General features: G+C 43.0%; 1 protein-coding gene across 4 annotated transcripts in view; it reads left to right on the top strand.

Annotated features, from left to right (window-relative positions):
• Shtn1 (shootin 1) overlaps nucleotides 1-20,699 on the top strand; it is a 106,222-nt gene that overhangs the window by 77,425 nt on the left and 8,098 nt on the right. For 3 of the 4 annotated variants that reach the window (XR_008212985.1, XM_052712929.1, XM_052712930.1), the window contains exons 14-16: nucleotides 1,554-1,607; nucleotides 6,347-6,467; nucleotides 11,159-11,351. Coding sequence is in view for 2 of the 4 variants with exons in the window: in XM_052712929.1 (XP_052568889.1) it covers nucleotides 1,554-1,607; nucleotides 6,347-6,467; nucleotides 11,159-11,351 (368 nt within the window). In the remaining 2 variants the exon portion in view is untranslated. Of the gene's footprint in view, nucleotides 1-1,553; nucleotides 1,608-6,346; nucleotides 6,468-11,158; nucleotides 11,352-15,827; nucleotides 15,927-20,699 lie in introns of all 4 variants that reach the window. The other variant, XR_008212984.1, reaches the window with a different exon arrangement.

A 20,699-nucleotide genomic window follows, 5' to 3' on the forward strand; every position in this document is an offset into this window, starting at 1 on the left:
CAAAGTTCTTCCCTGGGACCACAATTCCCAGGATGTCACAATCTGATAGTATGTGGTCCAGACTTCAGAAGACCCCAGCAGCCAGGGCCATGCAGGACCATGGCAGCACTTTCGAGCAGGCTTTTAGGCAGGACATACATTCAGAAGACACAGTTGTCAGCTTTCCTGAAAGAGGAAGCCTGTCTTGAGGATAATTGTTTGCTGGCCTATTTTCCAAATCTCTTGGTACTGCAGGTAGGTAGAACTGGCCTGGATGAAATTAGTGTCAGAGAGCTGATGTCTGATACTGAGGGAAAGCTCATTTCTCAGAAAACCTGGGCTGGGAAAATTTAATGTCTCAGCCTGATTTTGTCCTCATTTTGAAAAACGTAAATGGGATCACTTTTTAAAAACAAATTTTATTATTACATTTTGTGTGTGTGTGTGTGTGTGTGTGTGTGTGTGTGTGTGTGTGTGTGTGTGTGTGTGTGTGTGTGTAGGGGGAGTCAGTTCTTTCCTTTCACCACAAGGCCCAGAATTGAGCTCAGGTTGTCAGGATTTTGGCTCCAGCACCAGGGGTGTTAACATTCTTCCTAGGCGGCGTCTTTCTGAGGTGTCTGTCCCCTGATGTAGTCTCACTGCAAAAGGCCCATCTGTCAGCTGACAGTTCTGGAACTGAGAGAGCCGTGGGTGTTCTCTGCCCAGCACTTGTTCTCTGCTGGCACAGTCTTCTCACTCACTCCTTGCTGGCAGAAATTTATGCTCTAAGAATCAAATCTTTAAAATCTAGTATTTATAAGTTCTTTTGTAGATAGGATGATACCCACAAGGCACCTTAATATTTAGAAGGAGGTAGCCTGAATATTTTTTGCTTTAAATATACCTTGTAAGTTTTTACTCAGTGGCTACTGGAAGCATTGAAATAGCTAATCCCCCCTCCCTAAATCTTAAGGGGGGAAATAGGAGTCAGGAAGGTGGCTCCGTCAGAGTAGTTGCCATACAAGCATGAGGACCTGAGTTCAGGTCCCCAGCACCCAACTGAGCATGGCTGTGAATGCCTGTCACCCCAGCACCTTCACAGGGTGGGGGTGGAACAGAGGGCAGAGAAGGGAGGCCCAAGGAGGCTTGCTGACTGTCAGCATCGCCAAAAGTCAGGCTGCATGTTTGATGGGAGACTTGTCTCAAGGGAGGAAGATGCAGATCAGTAAAGAGGACACTGTGTCCATGCCCGTGGGTGCGTGTTCTCGTGCACAAAACACGAATGAACACACATACACCCTCCTACCCCCACAAAGTTCACCAACAACTTATCACATAAAAATCTTGATTTGGGGCCAGCAAGATGGCTCAGTGAGTTCAAGCACTTGCCCCCAAAGTGCGTTAAAGCCTGATGACCCATATTCGATTCCCGGGACCCACAGGGTAGAAGAAAAATCTCCTGCAGGTTGTTCTCTCCCTCCGCCTTCTTTCCCTCTCCACCCCTCCCCTCCCCACACTTAATAAACAGTTTTAAAATCGTTCATATTTTAAAACCAAATCATTCAGTAATTTCTTTTCCCGCTTTTGAATTGCAGCCAGACTCCTTAAAGGGCTCAGAAAGTGCAGTGGATGAGCTGAAGGGAATACTGGTAAGAATCACTGTTTTGTGTTCCGGGGTAGCAGTCTGACTTTTCATGGATAGTTGTTTTTGGTGTGTTTTATGTCCATTGATTATTAGGGTCATTTCTTTGGGCTGTTTGCTGGATTGTGCCTATGGCTACCTCTAGCACATGTGTCAAATGCCTCGTTTGCTGTTCTTGCACTCCAGTCCTGATAGTGCAGCAGGAGGGGCCAGACTCTGGCCCCAGCGAGGACCAGCTCCTGTTTCTGATAACAGATTTGTAGTAGATAGGAGTGTTGGCATTGAGGGAGGAGAGTGGAATTCCTGGAGCCTACATGTAAATCCGAGCTTCCAGCCTATGATGGCCTCATGTGGAGGGGGCCAGTTCCTATCTGCTTTTCCTCATATGCAGCCCTGACTGGCTTGGAACTTGAAATGATCTTGCCTTTGCCTACCAAATATTGGGATTACAGGCATGCACTACACACCCATTTTATAGAGTGCTGGTGATCCATCCAAAGCCCACTAGGCAAGCATTGTATCAGCTGATCTAGATTTCCAGTTCCACGAAAGTCTTTATGTCACCAATTTCATTCTCTAAAAGTAATTGCTGCCTACTGGCGAACATGCACCTGCCCACCTCTAGCCCTGTAACTCTTTTCCAAGTGGGAGCTGTGGCTGGTGGAATCACTATTGGCTCCCCTCTCCAGCAGTCAGGAAGTGCTTCAGTCTGATCTCTATTTCAGACCCCATTCTATCCCACCCTAGTTATTATGCATAGTAAGTCAACAAATGTGGGGAGGAGGTGCAGGAATAATCCCCCGTTGCTTGTTACTGTGCTAATTAAGCATCACGTGTAGACATCCACATAATGATGGTAAACAACATTATTTTCATCAAGAATGACTTTAAACAGTAGACTTCACACAGAATGGTTTAATTAGTTTGCTTTAGTTTTAAGTGAGTGGGATTAGCCCTAAAGAGTGGTGTATCACTGGCTAACAGTGGTGGCCTACCTACAGAATCAAGGATTAGAATACCCCCAACAAAGGACGCAGCTATTACCCAATGGATCCTATGATGGGAAGATTTTGTTGCACAGGGTTCTGCCCCCTGTGACAGCCCCTTTTGTTGCCTCTTATTTGAATGCTAATTCCTGTAGTTGAAGAAGTTCCTGGGGCCTCGTGAGTGGGAGAAGAGCAGTTCTGATGCCTAAGAGTCAACCATTGCTTGACTTATTAAAATTTTGGTTTATTAAGAAAATCAAACATCTATGTGAGATAATTTATTAAGAAAAAATATGCCAATGGCAGATAGTGTTGGATGGTAGCAAGTTTAATAAATTTAGCATCATCGTGTGCGTGTGCGCCTGCGTCACTGATTTACATCCACAGCTTAAATGTTACTATAATATTTCAATATAATATTCACTACAATTTTATATTACTTTGTGTAGATAGATTTGTGGAATTATTTATTATTTGTAAAAAATATTTTTAAAAGTTGTTTCATCCTTGCCCTGGGTTTGTTTTTAGATCTCTGTCTTTTCTGGTATTCATGTATCACTAATAATGATGATTCTGGAAATAATATTTCTTTGTATTAAGGTTTTTGCTGTTGTTTTTTGTTTTTTAAGAGTGGACTCTGGTTCTGGTCCTCTCCTTCTTCTTTGCCAAATGGTAACTCTCTTCTACCCCAGCAGAATTTTGTTTGAGGGATGGCCCCAGTGTCTGGGGCCAAGAAACCACATCCATTCTTGTGTGGGAGAAAGTGGGGCTCTAGTACAGTGTACTTCTGGGTGCTTCTGGCTGGAGTCCACACTATAAGGATCATCACAGTTCTGAGGAAAGCAGATACCAGCCCGGTGATCATGACACCTAAGAAGCAAGTGTTAAGAGCTACAGTGACCCTCAAGTCGGGAACTGAGCACCTGTACCAGGAGACACAATGGATAGATGTTCGGATCTCCTAGAGTACAGAGAACTGAAGGGCTTCGTGGGGGACATTTCTGCTAAAAATGACTGTAACCCACAGTGTATGACTTAGAGCTTTGGACTACAGAGAGAAATTAGATATATAATAGATATATAAGTCTCTAACAAGGGAGAGCTGGAAAACTTACTCTTTTTTTTTTTTTAATGCGTACAATTTTCAAGCCAATTTTTAAAGCATCAGGATTGATTAAACTCATTTTTCCAAACTCACAACATCACTTAATTTTCCAAGCTGGACATTTTATACCAGTTATTTCGTGTGTTCACATAGAAGGTCTAAGTTTAGGAAGTGGAGGCTTTGGAGGCACACTGTCATTTAGATCCACTGAGGTCTGAGGGAGGCACTGGCAATTTCCAAAGAACGAACAGATACAAATCAGTCTGCAAATTCCTTCTGTAGATCAGAGGAACAGAGGCAGTGTCACACCACTCCAGACAGGGGCAGTAATTGTTGACCAATATGTATTGTCACCTGGCAGTTGTTAGTATGGTGACATTTTTAACATTCCAGGTGCTTCTGTCACCAAGACTTCTGAGTGACAGTGGAGATTTGAAGTAGATTACTATTTGGGATTTCGATCTACATCTAAAACTCAGACCTGTCTCTGGCTCACTGTGGGGCCTGACCATGGCCCTGAGTCTCACTGGGTTCCATTGCTTGTAAAGTGAGGTAACTGTGTGTGCGACATGGCTTCTGAGCCTACTTCTGGCTGGTGAGCTTTATGAGTCCAGTAGAGAAGTAAAGTGATCTCAGGAGCTTTATTTCACTTGAGAGTCACATAGAAATGTCCTGTCCTCCAGGAACCAGTGCCTCCAAACCTTACTCACACCTCAGCTGCATCACTCCTATCAGTCAGTAACCGAACAAAGAATTGAGGGTTCACAGGTTAGAACTTGGAAAATAGACTCTTTTGGCACCCGGTTCATCACAGCCTGGATTTGGGGGAAAATAATACTGGTATCCAAAGGGAAAGCTGAAGGATTATGCAAGTGATAAATTTAACAACATCAGATAGCATGTAGTTTCCTTTTCAACAGCCATTTCCGTTGGGAAAAGTCATGCAGTGGCCTTGAGAGTCAATGGGACTGCTCTATAAGTTATTTTCATAGTGAGAACTGTAGTTTTAAATAGCTACTCACAAGTGTTTCAAATGGTAAGTTTCCCAGAAGCTTAAATAGAAATAACATGGGGATACTTGTTCTTTGCGTTCTTTTCAAGTGTGTGGAAAGTGGCCATTCATTTTCTTTAATTTCCAGGAACAATCATACCTCACTGTGTTTCTCTAGCAACAAGTAGACAGAGACCTACAACCCAGTGAACCAAATCATCTCACTCCTAAACTTAAATAAGCTGTTGTAAAATTACACGTCATGTTCCTTCTGGATAGTTTATAAATCTTGAAAAGCAAAATGTTGCATTTCCAGGGGGAAACGTCACATGCTCGAATAAAGTAAGAGTCTTCTTCGAGCATGTCAGGCATCAATTGATTAGGCAGCTAACAGCAACCGCAGTCTCCTGACCTTGTTGACCACCCCGCTCCTCTTCTATATCTGTAAACAGGTGTGGTCCCCACTAAGAGATAATGAAAACAGTATGGTAACTTTTCCTATGTGAGATTTGTAACTATCTGATTTTCACAAGGAACTTTTGTTGTTGTTCAGTGATCTAGAGAATTACCATTTCTAAACAATAGGATTCTCAGAGTCCTTCCAGGAGCTGGAAGTTAGGAAGGATTAGGAATAAAAGCCCTTAGCAAGGTCACAGCCGATACAGAGGCTGGGCTGGCTACAAGCCTTGCTGGACAAAAGCCACATCTCGCTCAGATGTTATGTCTGGTAGGTTGTTTCTCGTTTCCTCTGATTAGATCTTAGGTCTTTTGATCTCCCCAACCTTCACTTATGGTGAGGAGGAGCACTCCATGAAAGTCTTGTTGCTGATGAGCTACACGCTCACCTCTAAGTGAGGAGTATGCCACTGTGCTCTGTTCAGACACTCCAGTGGAAAAGGGAGTGGGAAGCTACTCGGTCATGTACTTCAAGAAGGGCCTGGATGGGGAGTCATTGCTCTGGTCTTTGTCTTCTTAGAAAGCCAAGGCCATTTTCAGGAGGAGCCTAGCTTGATGGCCTCTTGTTGTCTATAGTATGTTCTGGGCACTGGAAAAAAATGCATCTGTGTTCTGTCTGTCAGGCTGATGGAAGTCCGTCCATCCCTATAGGACCACAGCATTCCTCTCCCACACTAATGTCAAGGGAGCTCAGCCTGCTCCTTCAGGTAGACCATTGGGGGCCCTGAAGTGCCTGCTTCTCAGCCATGGCACCGCCACCTGGTGTGCAGCCAGGGTCACTCACTCAGTCATAGGCCACACAGTTCTCTAGCTCGGAGAGGGTTTGTGCTTAGTAGTTCATGGCTGCTCTCTGAAGATGCCCTTCCAAGGTGAGTGGAATGCACCCATTCTCTCCTTCGTGGATACAAACCAGCATCTTCATCACCAGTGGGCAAGTATCCCCCTCCGGTTGATCTTTGCAGTCAGCTCCCTAAGACTTGTTCTTGTGTTGCCTTCTCTTCTGAGATGAAGCTACCGTCTCCACCATCAGCAGTGTCTTTTTGAATACTTGGTGTTATTGAGGATGCATGTGCACATTTGAGAAACCCATATACATTTGTGTGTAATTTGTTTTGTTTCCTAATTCTGTTCAGACTTTGATGATGTTTTATTGTTTTGCATTTTATATTCTTTTGCATATTATATTAACCTTTTTGTTTTTGTTTTAGGGGACACTTAACAAATCCACTAGTTCGAGAAGCTTAAAATCCCTTGGCCCTGAGAACAGTGAAACTGAGTTAGAGAGGATTTTACGTCGCAGAAAGGTGACAGCAGAAGCAGATAGCAGTAGTAAGCAACTTCGAATTCTCCACGGTCCTTCTCTCCTTCCTTAAACCCTTAACATGAATCATCTTCCAAAAATTCGTATTAAGTGTTTAGGTTTTTTAATGTGAGTGAGAAGTACTGGCTGGGCAAAGAGTGTCTGTGGCACCTCATGGGATGCTTACATAGTCATCAGCAACTTTATTTGCAGGTAATCAAGCATTCGTAGATCCGATCTGGTTAGTGTGAGACACACAGGACAAAGCCCCATATAAAGACATTCAGGATGTTTTTTTTCATGCATGTCTACTTTTGACCACCTTCACCCCAGTTTCATGTCCCCTCCCCTCCACCGATCTTCTTCCAGCTTGTCACTCTTCTGTTTTCATGGAGTTTTGTTTTTGTACTTTGGTTGTTTACATGTTTCATTGCTGTTGTCTACAGGGGCATCAGAGAGGGGGGTTATTTACAGGAACATGGGCAGCTGACCAGTGGCTGTATTGCCCAAGGAAATGTCTCCTTCTTCCCTGGGAGCCTCTAACTGCCAATAGTTCCTTAGGGAGCAATGGACCTCAAGTCCTTCCCCCATCAGGATGGATTTTGTCAACGATACAGCATCAGGTGGAGGTCTGTAAGCAGGCATCCTGAATTTCAGTCCCATTCCATCATTTGTCCATTGCTTGTCCTTAGGCTAGTTATTCAAACTTTCTGTGCCTCAGTTTCTTCGTGTGTCTCTAATGGCTTTGTGACGTTATTCTCGCGATGAAGTAAGCTGGTACATGAAAAGTGCCCTGCCCCCAACTCTGCCTGGCACAATCTGCAGTTTCAGTGAGAATTACACTTCATTTACAACAAATACAGAGAAATCATCTTCATTCTTCATACCTATTTCATTCATGTGACTGTGAACCACATGAGGGAAGGACTCCAGCTCTGCCACAGCTGTGAGCTCCCCATTGTCATTGGGTGTTTGAGCCACATCATTATCCATGCATTGCATCACAGGATCTGTTTCTGACTTTGGGTGGATGCAGTTGTCTGAATGACTTCAATGATGGCAATAAGCCAAAACCTTTATCAAGTTTCCCCATTGGAGCTAGCCAGGAAGCCGGCTCTGAAAAACCACAGCAAAGGAACCAGAGGTACTGGGCTGAGCTTTTGTAAGACTCAACTTAGTCAAAAACAATCCATTGGGAAGTTTTAAATCTATAAAATGTTGAGTCATGTTGACCAACTTGAAGTTGCAAGGATTTTGTTTTTTTCAAAGACAGGGTTTTGCCATGTAGCCCAGGCTGGCTTTGAACTTGTGCAACACTCCTACTTCAGCCTCCCTAGGGCTGGCATTATAGGCATGACCCCCCCTGCCTGACAGGACTTGTTAGAATATTCACAGTGGAATTGTGATGGTCAAGCTCTGCTTTACATGAGGATTTACTCAACTGAGTGATTCCTCAAATCAAAATTGGCCAGATAAGCAGCTAAACTTTTATTATAAACATATGAGTGATCTAAACAGATAGTCAATTACTCCCTGAGTTCAATCCCCACACTTTTAAATAAACCAGTGATGGGAAGGTGGAGACAAGTGGACCCCCACACTAGAGTGCCAGTTGAGTCTCCAGAGTGAGCTCTGGGACAGTAAGAGACCCTACTCCAAAAAGGAGGAAGGACATCGACGTAAAAATAGTAAGTGTTTAGTTTGGTCTGAAAATTGTTGACAAATAGCACACAAGGACTTCTCACATAGCAAACAACCTGGAAAGGAAGTTAAGGGGGTGTCCGGAGACGTTTTTTGTTGTTTTGCCTCCACTCAGCCACCTCATCTCATCCATTTGGTAACTTGGCACCTCTGACAGCCATCCCAAAATCTAACTGAGGGTTCTTCTTCTGTAGGTCTCTCTGCTTTAGACTTCACTCTGTGGCATTTTTACTGCCATAATTTATATTGTGTGTTTTGCTCTACACCTTCTCTTTTTTCCAAAAACATTTTCCACTCGTGGACTAAGTCAAACACACATGCTTCTGAGTTCATTTCCAGCACGCTGGCTTCAGTCAGTATGGGAATGGGAATACTTCCACAAGTGGAGGAGGGAACACATTTTAGAGACCCAATCAGAATCTCTCATTTTATTTATTTGTTTGTTTGTTTGTTTGTTTGTTTGTTTGATTTTTTTTTACCAGTGTAGAAATATTCAGGGAAATTAGAATAAAAGATAAAAATTAAATCAAGCTGGGCACTAGGGATGTAGCCCAGTTAGTAGATTATTTGCCTAGAGTATGTAAAGCCCTGGGTTCCATCCCGGGAAGCATATAAAAAGCATGGTGTCACAGGTCTGTAATCCCAGCTCTTGGGAGGTAGAAGCAGGAGGATCAGGAGATCAAGGTCATCCTCAGCTACATAGTGACTTGGAGGCCAGCCTGGGCTACATACAAGCCTGTCTCAAAATTTTTTTCAATATATGAACAAAAAATACAGTCTGTCATTGGTGAAGTAGACAGTCAGTACACACTGAGGGGTAAGTTGTAATTAAGCAGAATTTTCTCTGAGTTTCCTAATAGCCAAGGGGAAAAAAGAAAACATGAACGCTGACAAGCTTTTTCTCACTATCTTTAACAAAGCCCCTGTTTTCCAAGCACCAAACAGACAGAGTTTGTCAGGTGAAAATTTCTCTAAAGCTCATGAAATGACAAGGTGAAAATTCCATGGGGAGATGCCAGGTGCATGGCAGGAAGTGAAGCACAGGTTTGGGCCTCTCGCACATGGGCCTGTGACACTGCCCTTGCACACTAAGACTTATGGGAAATGGGGAGGGAACAAGTGGAGGAAGGATACTTCAGGAAGTAGCTGGGCTTTGTAGACCCAACCCCAGGCTGCTGGGCATCTGCCCTTTGGATCCACTGTTTTGCTTTGTTTTCCTGGGTCTAGCTGCTGTTCCCTTTTCCCCCCTAGCCTGGTAGCCTGCCAGACTGACATGTCAGAGAGAGGCAGGAGATTCTTAGGAAAGATAGGATGCAATAATCACCATCGCAAACACTGTGCCTTCTCTCCATTTTTTTTTTTTTTTGGTATGTATGGAAAACATGAGCCCTGCTCGCAGTGCCCTCCTTTTTAAGTAGCTTCAGATGTAGAAATAAGCAGCAAGCGTTGGCATATTCAGAAAGAGATCTTCCAACAAGGACAGGCTGCTTAACGCTGTCTAGTGTGGCAGTCAAGTTACCAAGGACAAAACACCTGAGAGGAGGCACATCTTGAATTAGACTTTGTATTTCCCAGAAGCCTCTTTGCTTGATCCCTCTGCCCTTCTCTCTGTCTTCCTTATCCCTGTGAAACACGTGTAGCTGGAAGGAAAAGGCCATTCTAAACAGAGGACTCAGGGATGATGACACCACCCTGCCTGCACAGATAAAGTAAGAAAGTCACACACCTGTCACCAGACCAGAGTGGGTCTGTGTCTTGGAGTCCAGTAGAATTGCTGAACAGATTTTCAGTCCCTCTCAGATAGGTTTTCCAGATATAGTTATAGCCACATGAAAGAATATAACTCCCAAGCTAAATTCTATTAGGATCTACTACCATTTTGTATTGTGTAATACCAATTTTTGAGACAGGGTCTCCATGTAGCTCTGGGTCACCTTGAACTTGGTATGTAGTCAAGAATGACCTTGAACTACATACCAAGTATATAGGTATAAGAAGGAGGCTCTTCCTGCCTCCACCTTCCAAGTGTTAGGGTTACAGGTGTGCACTGCCATGCCTAGTTTATGCTGGAGATGGAGCCCTTGACTCCATGCTGCTGTGCAAAGCACTTCTCCACCTGAGCCACATTCCAACCCCATGACACTCTTTAATCTCCTGTCAGTTCTATTCTCAATGGCACCCTTCAAGGTTTCTTTTAACTTCATTTTGACATTATTTAATTTGCATATATGTGGCTTGTTTAGTCAGTTTCTCTGTTAAAAGTATTCCTTCTGAAGTTTTAAGATAGGTATACTTTGAGGCATACTACCTGGTGAAAACCGGATGAGGCTTAGCTTTAGCCCACGAGCTCCAGAATGCTGTGCCAATAATTTCAGTAGCAAGCCCTATTGTAGCCATTAAATCCTGTCCCAAAGAGCAGCAGAGACCAGAAGGTAAACAGCCCAAACTCTTTGCCACTTAATTTTTATAATCTTGTGTCTGTATTTTTAAGAGGCAATAAATCCACTTACTGCTCATTCACATTAAAATGAAAATGTTCATAAAAAGCTGTTTAATGCTCAAGAAGTCTTCATGAGCCTTTTAGAAAGAACCTTTTGACATTGGTCCATTTTCTGTTTAAAATGCAGAGCTGAGTTTTTTGGAAGAATTAACTCTTGAGAGGCAAAATGGTTCAAGTAGGGCTGTCAGAAAAGCCATATTTGGAAAAAAGAAGCAGTTTCCACAATTGCAGTATTGCTGAGGACCGGGTCAGTGAAGGGAGTGTGGCCTGGAATTTTGTGGCCTCTTAAGTGTCTGCACACAGTTTCCCAGCATGGTCGCGGTGCACTGAAAGGTAGAGTTACCCCCAAAGCAAAGTGGACTTCTAGTAGGGACTTTTGTTTTTTCTTTTAGCATGTGCTTAAACTTTTTTAACCAACTTGGCCTTTTTGCTTCCTGTGGCCTTTTTCAGCTAATCTTTCGTACCATTAATAAGCATCATACGGATTTATTAAACTTGAGGTATGTGTTTGGTTTTAAGGTCCTACCGGGATATTAGCCACCTCAGAGTCCAAATCCATGCCAGTGTTGGGTTCTGTATCCAGTGTAACAAAAACAGCCTTGAACAAGAAAACTCTGGAGGCAGAATTCAACAGCCCGTGTCCCCTAACACCTGAGCCAGGTGAAGGGCCCCGTAAATTGGAAGGATGCACGAATTCCAAGGTTACATTTCAGTAAGTAACAATGCTCTTTATTAAGTAGAATGTAGACAAATCTGTAATGACTAATATTCATTTCTTTGATCTGTTGCTCTTCAGAAAGACTTTGAGGTGGCCTGCCAATCCCCCTTCCCTCTCCTTTGAGTCAGCTTCTGCTTCTAGGCTCCCAGCTTGGTGATTTCCTTCAGCTCCAAAGTAAATACCATACCTGCTGAACTGGTTAGCCATTGGGTTCTCCTCCTGCACAAACAATTGACCTGGCTGATACTTCTGCACCAGAAGACACCTGTCTTTAGGCTGTCACTCTTAACGGCTCCCTAACCTGAAGAAGATACTAGATCTTTCCCGACTCCTTTGGAGTCTGCGTTTGTATAACCTCGTTTTCTGGCCCTTGGAAGATGTGCCTTCATCCTGTTCTTTCTGGAGACTGACTGCCACATAGAGGGTTATCTATAGAGACCAACTTCCAAGTGGTACTTTGTCAGGGTTAATCCTACTATTGACCGTGTTGCAGACCAGTGTGGTGGAGGATCAATTTGTTTTATAACAATAGCAAGCTCCATTTGAAATTAGTCTACACTTGTGCACTAATTCTCTTGCCAGGATGTCAGCTAGATTGTCACTTAATGAAAAGGAAGAGGTGAGGCCAATCAGATCAGCCGAATCTTGTAATCACAGTTAATTAAACCTCTGATTTCCTGTTCTGTCAGGAGAGGAAGAGCCCCTCCTTTGTAGTTTCAGCTGTCTGAGATTAAAAGGTGAAACCTGGACAAATGAAGTTGAAATTCAATTTGGATCTATTTTTGCCAACTGGTATTTTCTTCCTCTCATGCGCTTCTCTCACTGGGGCTGTTGAGATGCCCCATCCCCTTTGGAATGAATGGCCTTCTTTGCTGATTTACAGTCTTATCTAATTTCATTGTGGTTTTTTAAAGCATGTCTTCTCCCAGTCCTGTTGCCTTTCTTTGCCAGGAACTGTTTGCACATCTCCCAGAAAGATGATCCATATTCATTCTTTGCCTTTGCTATTAAGTTTGTTTAACACCTAATTTGACATCAGCAATCTGGCAGCATTTGAACCAATATCCAAACACAAAAGCAATTTGGCAGAGACAAGTTAGTTTCTGAGAAATGCTTCAGTATGTGTGTATAGATTTTTTCCCCCTTCACCATTTTGCACAGATAATCTTAATCAGAAAATACTGCTACTCCTTCCTCCCTTTGTCTGCCTTTTATTCTCCAAAAGTAAGTGGAAATTACATTTCCAAGAAAGGAAATGAAATAATTGCAGGCCCAGGGTCTGCAAAATGGGTGTTGAATTGACAGCGAAAAGGATCAGTGTGTTGACAGAGAGATGTTAGATGCCAGGAAGGCCGACGTGGAACTCAATTTATTTCTCATCTTGCTTGTTCAATGACTGCTTAAGAGACACATTGCAACTTAATTTATCTACTTAAAGCACTAATCTGAGTATTATGTGTGGCTGTAGTAACTTTCCAACTTTGTAACCCAATGCTGTGTTTTCCATTCTTGAATTGTTTAGCCGAGATAACCAGTGCCATGTGTTTTCACATTGACGGTTATTTAAGAAGTCAGAGTGCCCTTTCTGAAAACCCCGTGCTTCAAGTACAGCAAGACCAAATGAATCTGAGAATTCTGTGCATGTGCAGGCAAATTATTCACTTCCCTTCATTTACATTTAAACTTAGCTTTGAGATGACTGACAGACTTAGCTACAGGTTCTATAAGTGAAACCCAGAAACTGCTAGGAACCACGGGGGTTATTTTCAGGGCTGTTTGGGGCTTTGACTAGTAAGTCCATTCAGTTAATGCTAACCACTGTGGTGGTTGTAACCATCTTGCCCTACCTCATAGTACTGAGCAAGTGGGACACGTAGAGATGAGATCATGGGGGGGTGGGGGGGGTGGGGGGGTCTATTAGTTCAGTATGCACATGCCATAGTATATGTAGGGGTGGGGGTCAGAAGACAAGCTCAGATATCAGTCCTCACCTTCCACCTAGTTTGAGGTGGGCTGTCTTGTTCACTGCTGTGTACACCAGCTGGCTGGGCTGCAAGTTTCAAGGGATTCTCATATGTCCACCTTCAGTCACCACAGAGTGTGGGGGTTACAGATGCACGGCTCAGAGTCCAGCTTTCCAGAGGCTCTGGGGATCCGAACTTGAGTTCTCATGCTTATGCAACAAGCATTTTATCTACCAACCCATCTACCCAGTCCTGCACAGTTTTTAAACTGACTTTCTAGGTTAGAATTCAGAGTGATACCTTTCACTGTGACATTTTCCTACATATGTGTTACTGTACTCCTTCTGTTAATGAACGTGTTTCCGCACTCCAGTAACTGACCCTTCGTTTTGATCAGTGGCATCACCGCCATGGTGTGTCAGGTGAGTGGCACTATCAGCTCTTGACAGGAATCAAGGTTAAGGGAGGATGCCAACCTTTAGTGGTCTCTAATACATATGACTGATCACCCCAATGTGCATGAGCTGCACATGTGTACAATACACATATGTGCACACGCCTCACTGTAGCCCTGATATCCTCACCTCCCTTTCTCCTCCCACTTTATCCTTTTTGGCCAGGTCCCATTGCACTGTGGCCCGCTGCTCACACTGCCTGCTCTGGGGCCTGGTGCTTCACTACCCACTTTACCAAGAATGTCCTTCCCTGTTGTGTCCTGCAAGGCAAGGTCCTGGGAACCTGGCCGGGGTGGCAAAGAATGAAGAAAAGAAAGACATGGGCAGAAAAGCTGGTATGGGGTGAGTTGTGTGAGCTTTGATGGAGGGCACCAGCTACTCAAACCTGGAACTCTGCAGCACAGGGGAGAGGTTGGCTGGTATCAACAGGAGTCTTGGGAGGAGGAAGCTGCAGTTGATAGGTTTTGTGCATACTTGCCAACATTCCCATTTAGAGGAAGGATTTACTATCCCTCTGGGCTTCACCCCAGGGGGAAGACTCTGACAGTCTGAGGCATTGGTCCTTGACATGGCCGTGGCCATAGTAACAGTAACAGGGCTTCCTCAGCTCTCCACGCTCCCCCCATGGATACAAGGCTAGCATACCCCTCACACTCTTAAGGTAGTCTCCCTGACTGTGTTCCCTAGACCCTGATTCCCCATGTCCCACTCCATTTTCCCCACAGTGGTTACCATATACTTTACCATGTTGGTTGTTTTTCTCCCTCTATGAAATGTAAACCATATGAGAACAGGATTTTTATTTTTGTTTGTTTTATGTATTTGTGGTATTTCACACACCAGGAATGGTACCTGCCAGATGATAGGCTCTCCATAAATGGGTGAATGAACAAGCATCTTCTTTAGTATTAGTAAAGTGGCCAAATATCAGCTCATTAGAATAGCACATATCCGTCATACAGCAGTCATACACACAGGCTAGAGTTTAAGACTTTCTGATTGGTTGTTGGTTCGATTCTTTAGTTCAAGAAAACATTTTTTTAAAGGCCAAGGACTTGTTTGCATTTAGCTCAGTACTGCACATCTTCTCCACCACTGTACCTGCTCAAGATTAAGATATCACACTCACAATACACAGGAACAGCAGAAAGCTCTAGCTCTGCTCACCCAGTCAGCTCAGCTGGAGTGTTGGCTCACTTACCAATGGGTAAGTTAGAGTGCCAGAGCAGAAGCCAAGGAACTTCTGCATAGGAAAACTGAAAGCTTCAAAGTGTAGATCAACATGTGTGGCTTTCCGACAGTTAAAGGAATCTTGTCTAAAAATTATAAAATCAGATATCTATTAATTTATGTCCTGGGAATCTATTAAGAAAGTAAGAGTTAGTTTCAATCTTTAAGTACGAGGATTCATTAAAATGAATGACACTAACATATACAAAGTCAGGGGTTTAAGGGGGAAAAAAGAAAAGGGAAAAAAAAAGATAACCAGAGCTTGGGGAGTCTAATTTATTCTGCTCCTATTTTAATGATAGCTATAAAAAAAAGAAGGAAGGAAGGGAAAGAGTCTCTGTCCTGTTGTCTATAATGGGCAGTTTCTATCTACTTCTATTGTCTTGAATCTCATAGTGACTTTGACTTTCATTATTTTGACTGTAACTGGGTTAGGAATCGTGCTGGAACCTCCCTTTACACTAAGAGGTGAAGAGCTGACTCAGCAAATTGCCAGTGTCAACCTGGTTTTTACTTCTGTGCTCCCCCCCTGCTGACACAACTAAGATGGAGTAAGATTCCTTGACTCAAGTTAATCAACAGGTGGGATGTTTAGTATCAAAGAGAAAAAATTCTACATTACAGAACTGTGTAAAGAAACTGTCTTCTTACTTTCAGACAGCTGTAATGCCTCAAAAATAGGCCGACCAAGTATTGCAAGGTCAGACAACCAAATCTGCCAGGATCTACTTCTGTTTCCAGTTTCAGCCTGCACACAGCAGAGAAGACTGGCGAGCAAACATGGTCACTTTTCTAACCCAGTCCTTTCCTATACCTGTCAGCAGTGGCAAAGAACATACCGTCATCTCCAAGACCCGAGCTCTGTGTCAGCCAAGGACCTTTGATCTACTTACTTACGGGTCATCGTCATTATCATTCTGGCAAGTGACTTAACCTATGACATAGGTTTCCTCATGGCAAATTGAGTGTGGTGACACCTACTTTGTAAGGCTGGCATGTAGATTAGGTAGTTTATGGAATATGTTTGAAATATTTCTTACCCATCTGATATTAAAAGTCTGTTGCTTGGATGATAGGCCAAAAGTGAAGCTGGAAGCTAAGTTTGTAGACTTGGGTCATTGGCTGGGCAGGTAATGTTGGTCAAGTCATTTAAGTTCTCTGGGTTTACTTTCTTTTTGTGTTTCTTCTAAACTAAACTTGAAGCCAGTATATTAGACATGCCCCTGAATCTTCTCTATCTCTAAGACCTCAGTAATCCCTAAGAAACATCATCACTTGGTAAATGTTCACCTTTAAGATAAGGAGCAAAAAAAAAAAAAAAAAAAATACATACCTGTTTTCTAGCCATGACATGCTTTATAATATGTTGTAGATTTTCTAAAATACAAACCCAGAAATATAATAGGTTTTTTAAACACTGCATCAGAACTTACATGTCCAAATGAAAGTGATTTGTCTTTTACTGGTAACCTCAGGGTTCTGTCTACTCCGTCTGGCTCTGTCACTACTGCCCCAAATGCTTTTGGATCCATTTGGTTTAGAGATCCCTGGCCACAGAAAAAGATACTGGCAGTCCTTTCTAACTGTTTATCAGGTTAGAGAAAAGAGGTGAGAAGTGGGGCCTGCCTCAGAGACCCTCGACTGGTCCAGAAAGAGAACTAATGTCAGTAGCATCAACCAAAAAAGTGATGTCCATTTTAATCACCACTATATGCTTAACATATGTTTCCAAAACTCTGGCTTTGGAAATGGGTTCAGGCTTTTTAAATAACCATTGCCTGTACACTGGTGCTGGTGTACGCATGTGTTCATGTCCACCACATGGATAGAAGAGCATGGCACACTACACTTGGGCTGCAACTTTTTTTTCCACTACTTATGCTTCCTCATCCCACAGGGGCATGGATTAATGGCAGGTAGGCAATCATCAGTATTTCAGAAACAGAAGCATACGTTCAACAGTAAATATGAGATTCCCCAAATACTTATTTGGGTGGCCATGTCCTCCATCTTAATCCTGTGGAGGGTATCCCAAACATTTTAACTCTGTTGTCAACAAAATGTGTAAATTCAATGTTCTTGATGGATACATGTGCATTGAACTGGAAAAACATTGTTTTGGGAAAAGGCCACACCACTCCATCATGTGTGTGCTTTAGTTAATACTTCCTCTTCCTCATCATCAATAGGTATTCACACTAAAATAATACATATGGAGAGGAATGTGCCCAAACCTTAGGAGGCAGGACGTATGTGTGGGCAGGTGGAGAGTATGGATGGTGAAACAGTTTTCCAGTTTGGGATCTGAGGATTCTGAGATTTGCTTCCATAAATTTTAGTCATTGATACTGTTTCTCACCAAGATTCAGTAAGCCAGGTATTTTCATGTGTTCTTTTAATCATCCCAAACCTATAGAATGGACATTATTCCCATTTTGTACATGAGAAAACAGAGGCTCAATGAAGTAAACAAATCGCCCAAAATATTGCTTCTGGTTAATAGTTGAGTCAGATAACTTAACTCTAAATTCCTCTGAAATCTTGATAGACTGCACTTAGAGCATTAAGTATTAAGAGCTTAGGGAAGAGAGGAGGCTGATGTAAGATGTCCCTTGTAGGAGGTGGAGGTTCTGTAGTTACATTGCTCCTTGGTGCCTGTTCCTCTGACCGTACATACTCATAGACTGCATCAGCTCTTCTTTTCTGTTTCTTATTGTCTTCCTAAGTCCACCCTGGGCAACAGAAATGTCCTGGAGTTTCCCAGAAGCACAAAGCATTCTGAAACAGCCAATCTGGTTAGCAAGTCGTCTTAATGATTGGGAAGAGATTGTTTTAATTTTTCTTCACCTCCACTAAAAGGGCTTTCTTCCAGATAAACTTGGGAAATTGTTCCATCATAATACCGGCTACTTTAGTCTTTTGTTAGTTTCCTGTGTGTGTGTGTGTGTGTGTGTGTGTGTGTGTGTGTGTGTGTGTGTGTGTGTGTGTGTGTGTGTTGGTACATGTACCTGCAGAGGCCAGTGAAGAATGTTGAATATCTTCTATCACTTTCCACTTAACTACTTTAAGGTATGGTTCCTCACTGAACTAGAAGCTTACCATTTTGACAAGGCTGGCTAGCCTGGTCCTGGAATCTTGCTGTCTGTGCTCTCTAGTGCTGAGTCACAGCAGCTTCTTACCTGAGTGCTAAGGATCTGAACTTAGGTCCTCAAGCTTGCACAGCAAACACTCCCTATTACTACTGAGCCATTTCCCCAACCCATATATATATAGTTTTGTTTTTGTTTTTGTTTTTTACTGTCCTGGATGTTTCAAACTTGCTAGGAGTACTTAATTCTTTTAAGTCAAACACATTATACATTCAATATGCCTGGGGGATCAGAAAGGAATGGTAGTAAATGGTAATATACTGTGGCCATGTGAAGGAAAACTGTCTATGAAGCTATTTGTTTTAAAATAATGAATTCTCAAACCCTGGTACATTTGATCACCACTACCAACCACCACCACCATCATCATCACTATTATCATTATTATTTTGTTGGGGGTTTTTGAGACAGGGTTTCTTTATGTCCTGAAAATCACTCTCTAGACCAGGCTGGCCTCGAACTCACAGAGATCCACCTGTCTGCCCCCGAGTGCTGGGATTAAAGGTGTGCAGCATCACTGCCCAGCTGATCATTATTTTCAATTTATGCTTTGCCTTTTTGAAAGTTTGGTCTGAGTCTGAAGTGTATGGTGATGGGTGTGTGTGTGTGTGTGTGTGTGTGTGTGTGTGTGTGTGTGTGTGTGTGTGTGTGTGTGTATGTGTGTATGTCTGTGTGTGTGTGTCACATGTACACCTGTGGTAGGTAGCAGACAAGGAGCGACAAGTGGGTCTTCAATGTGGAGGAAAAGCTGAGCGGATCTTACAGGCCCCTGCCTCACAAACCAAGCAGAGGTGTGAGTCTCTCCTGCTGTCACCATTTTCTTTTTCACTCTCAAACAGTCTCAACTGGAGGTGGCTCTGCTGGTCTGAACCGGGCGTTGTCCGTCCATGAATTACTTTCCCGAAAATGAATATCCTCCAGTGAGTTGCAATTAAACAACCAACCAAATGATGACTTTTCATTTGCAACTTTGCACTGAAAGTGGAGCCACGAGGAAGGGAACTCAAACCCCACTACAGTGGAGTGACTGATAGGCAGCAATTTCCCAGAGCACTCTTCTTCTCTCAAAGGTTGTCAAAAGCACAGTTCCTGGAGACTCTTCCAGCCAACACATTTCTAATGCATCCTGTTCTGAGCCCCAGGCCTCCCCACACTGGAAGCTTCAAATTCTTTTAAATGTCCCTTTGAGCCACCAGGCAGGCAGTTAGCTTGATTTTTTTTGTTTGGGAAGTTCAACACAGGTCACTTTCTGCCCTTGGAGAATTGAGAAAAAAAAAAAAAAGAAAGAAAACCACAAAACCCATGTAGCAATTATAGGACTTCAATTTCAATAGAAAAGTGTCCTTTTCTAGTGAAACCATTTTTATTTTAATTTACATTTAATTTCCTGATCTGTGGTGTCTCTAAATACCTGTGACATTTGGCCCCATACAGATATATTCTAGCAGGAGTTCATCTTATGTAAGCTATTTGCTGAATAGCGAGAGGTAGCTGATAGAAGAGAAATTTTAAATGTCTCTTGGTTGGTGTGACCAGTCAAACCTTTCTATTGACAGGGGGGGGGGGGGGGGAAGGCTAATGCATTTCAATTTTTTAATTAAAAATAGGACTGATTTTTTTAATCATTGTTTGACCTCTAACTCGTCTCTTCAGTTTTATTTGTTATTTCTAGTGGGAATCTAATGTTTAAAAATGAAATGGAACAGTACTAGTTTTCACAATTGGAGAGGAGAGTTTGAGCTTTTGAAATATGTTCTCAAATAGAAATTTCTGTTCTCAAACTTATAGAGCCACTTTGCATAAAATCTTTCTTTCTAACATTGGTCTCGGTGGAGCATGCATTTTTTTGTTGGTCCTGTAATTATTTCTTCAGAGAGGCGTGGTCAGCCAGGGAAGTTGTGGATCCCTGTGGTGAAAGGACTGTGCTTTCTTCTGGCTACTCTCATCCCTCTATTTCCTCATCACTTCCTTTTCCTCTTTTTCCGTGTGTGTGTGTGTGTGTGTGTGTGTGTGTGTGTGTGTGTGTGTGTGTGTGTGTGTGTGGTGTGTGTGTGTCTGTCTGTGTGTGTAGGCTCTACATTGCAGGAGAGGGGGGGAAGGCACCTTCCCTGTACTTAGGGAACATTTATTTCAGAGAAGAGTCTACTTGCAGAATGAGCCGCATGGACGTTCCTGCTTAATCTGATGCTCTTATACAATTAAAGGATTTGCTGGGCGCTCGGCTGTAGTCTTAGCACTGCTGATTGTGTGCGGACACTGCAGGAAACGGCTCTGTTCCACAGAGCAAGACCACAATGGAGCCCCGTGTGCATTGGTACATGGACAATTAAGTTTTAACAACAAAATTAGCCGAACAACTGGATGCTCTGGAAGCTGAGATCCCCCAACTTGGTCTTTTTTTCTTCCCCCCACCAGGAGTTATCCTGTGTACTGCTGGAAAGCTCAGCAGCCAGTATTGTCTCAGTGTTCCGAGGGGCTGTACAGACAGCAACTTCTTCCAGATTAATTGTTCCGGATGTATTACACCTAGTGAAAAAATGACTG

The sequence above is a fragment of the Peromyscus californicus genome, unplaced genomic scaffold, assembly GCF_007827085.1.
Source record: "Peromyscus californicus insignis strain IS unplaced genomic scaffold, ASM782708v3 Scaffold_4__1_contigs__length_199733344, whole genome shotgun sequence".
Taxonomy (NCBI): domain Eukaryota; kingdom Metazoa; phylum Chordata; class Mammalia; order Rodentia; family Cricetidae; genus Peromyscus; species Peromyscus californicus.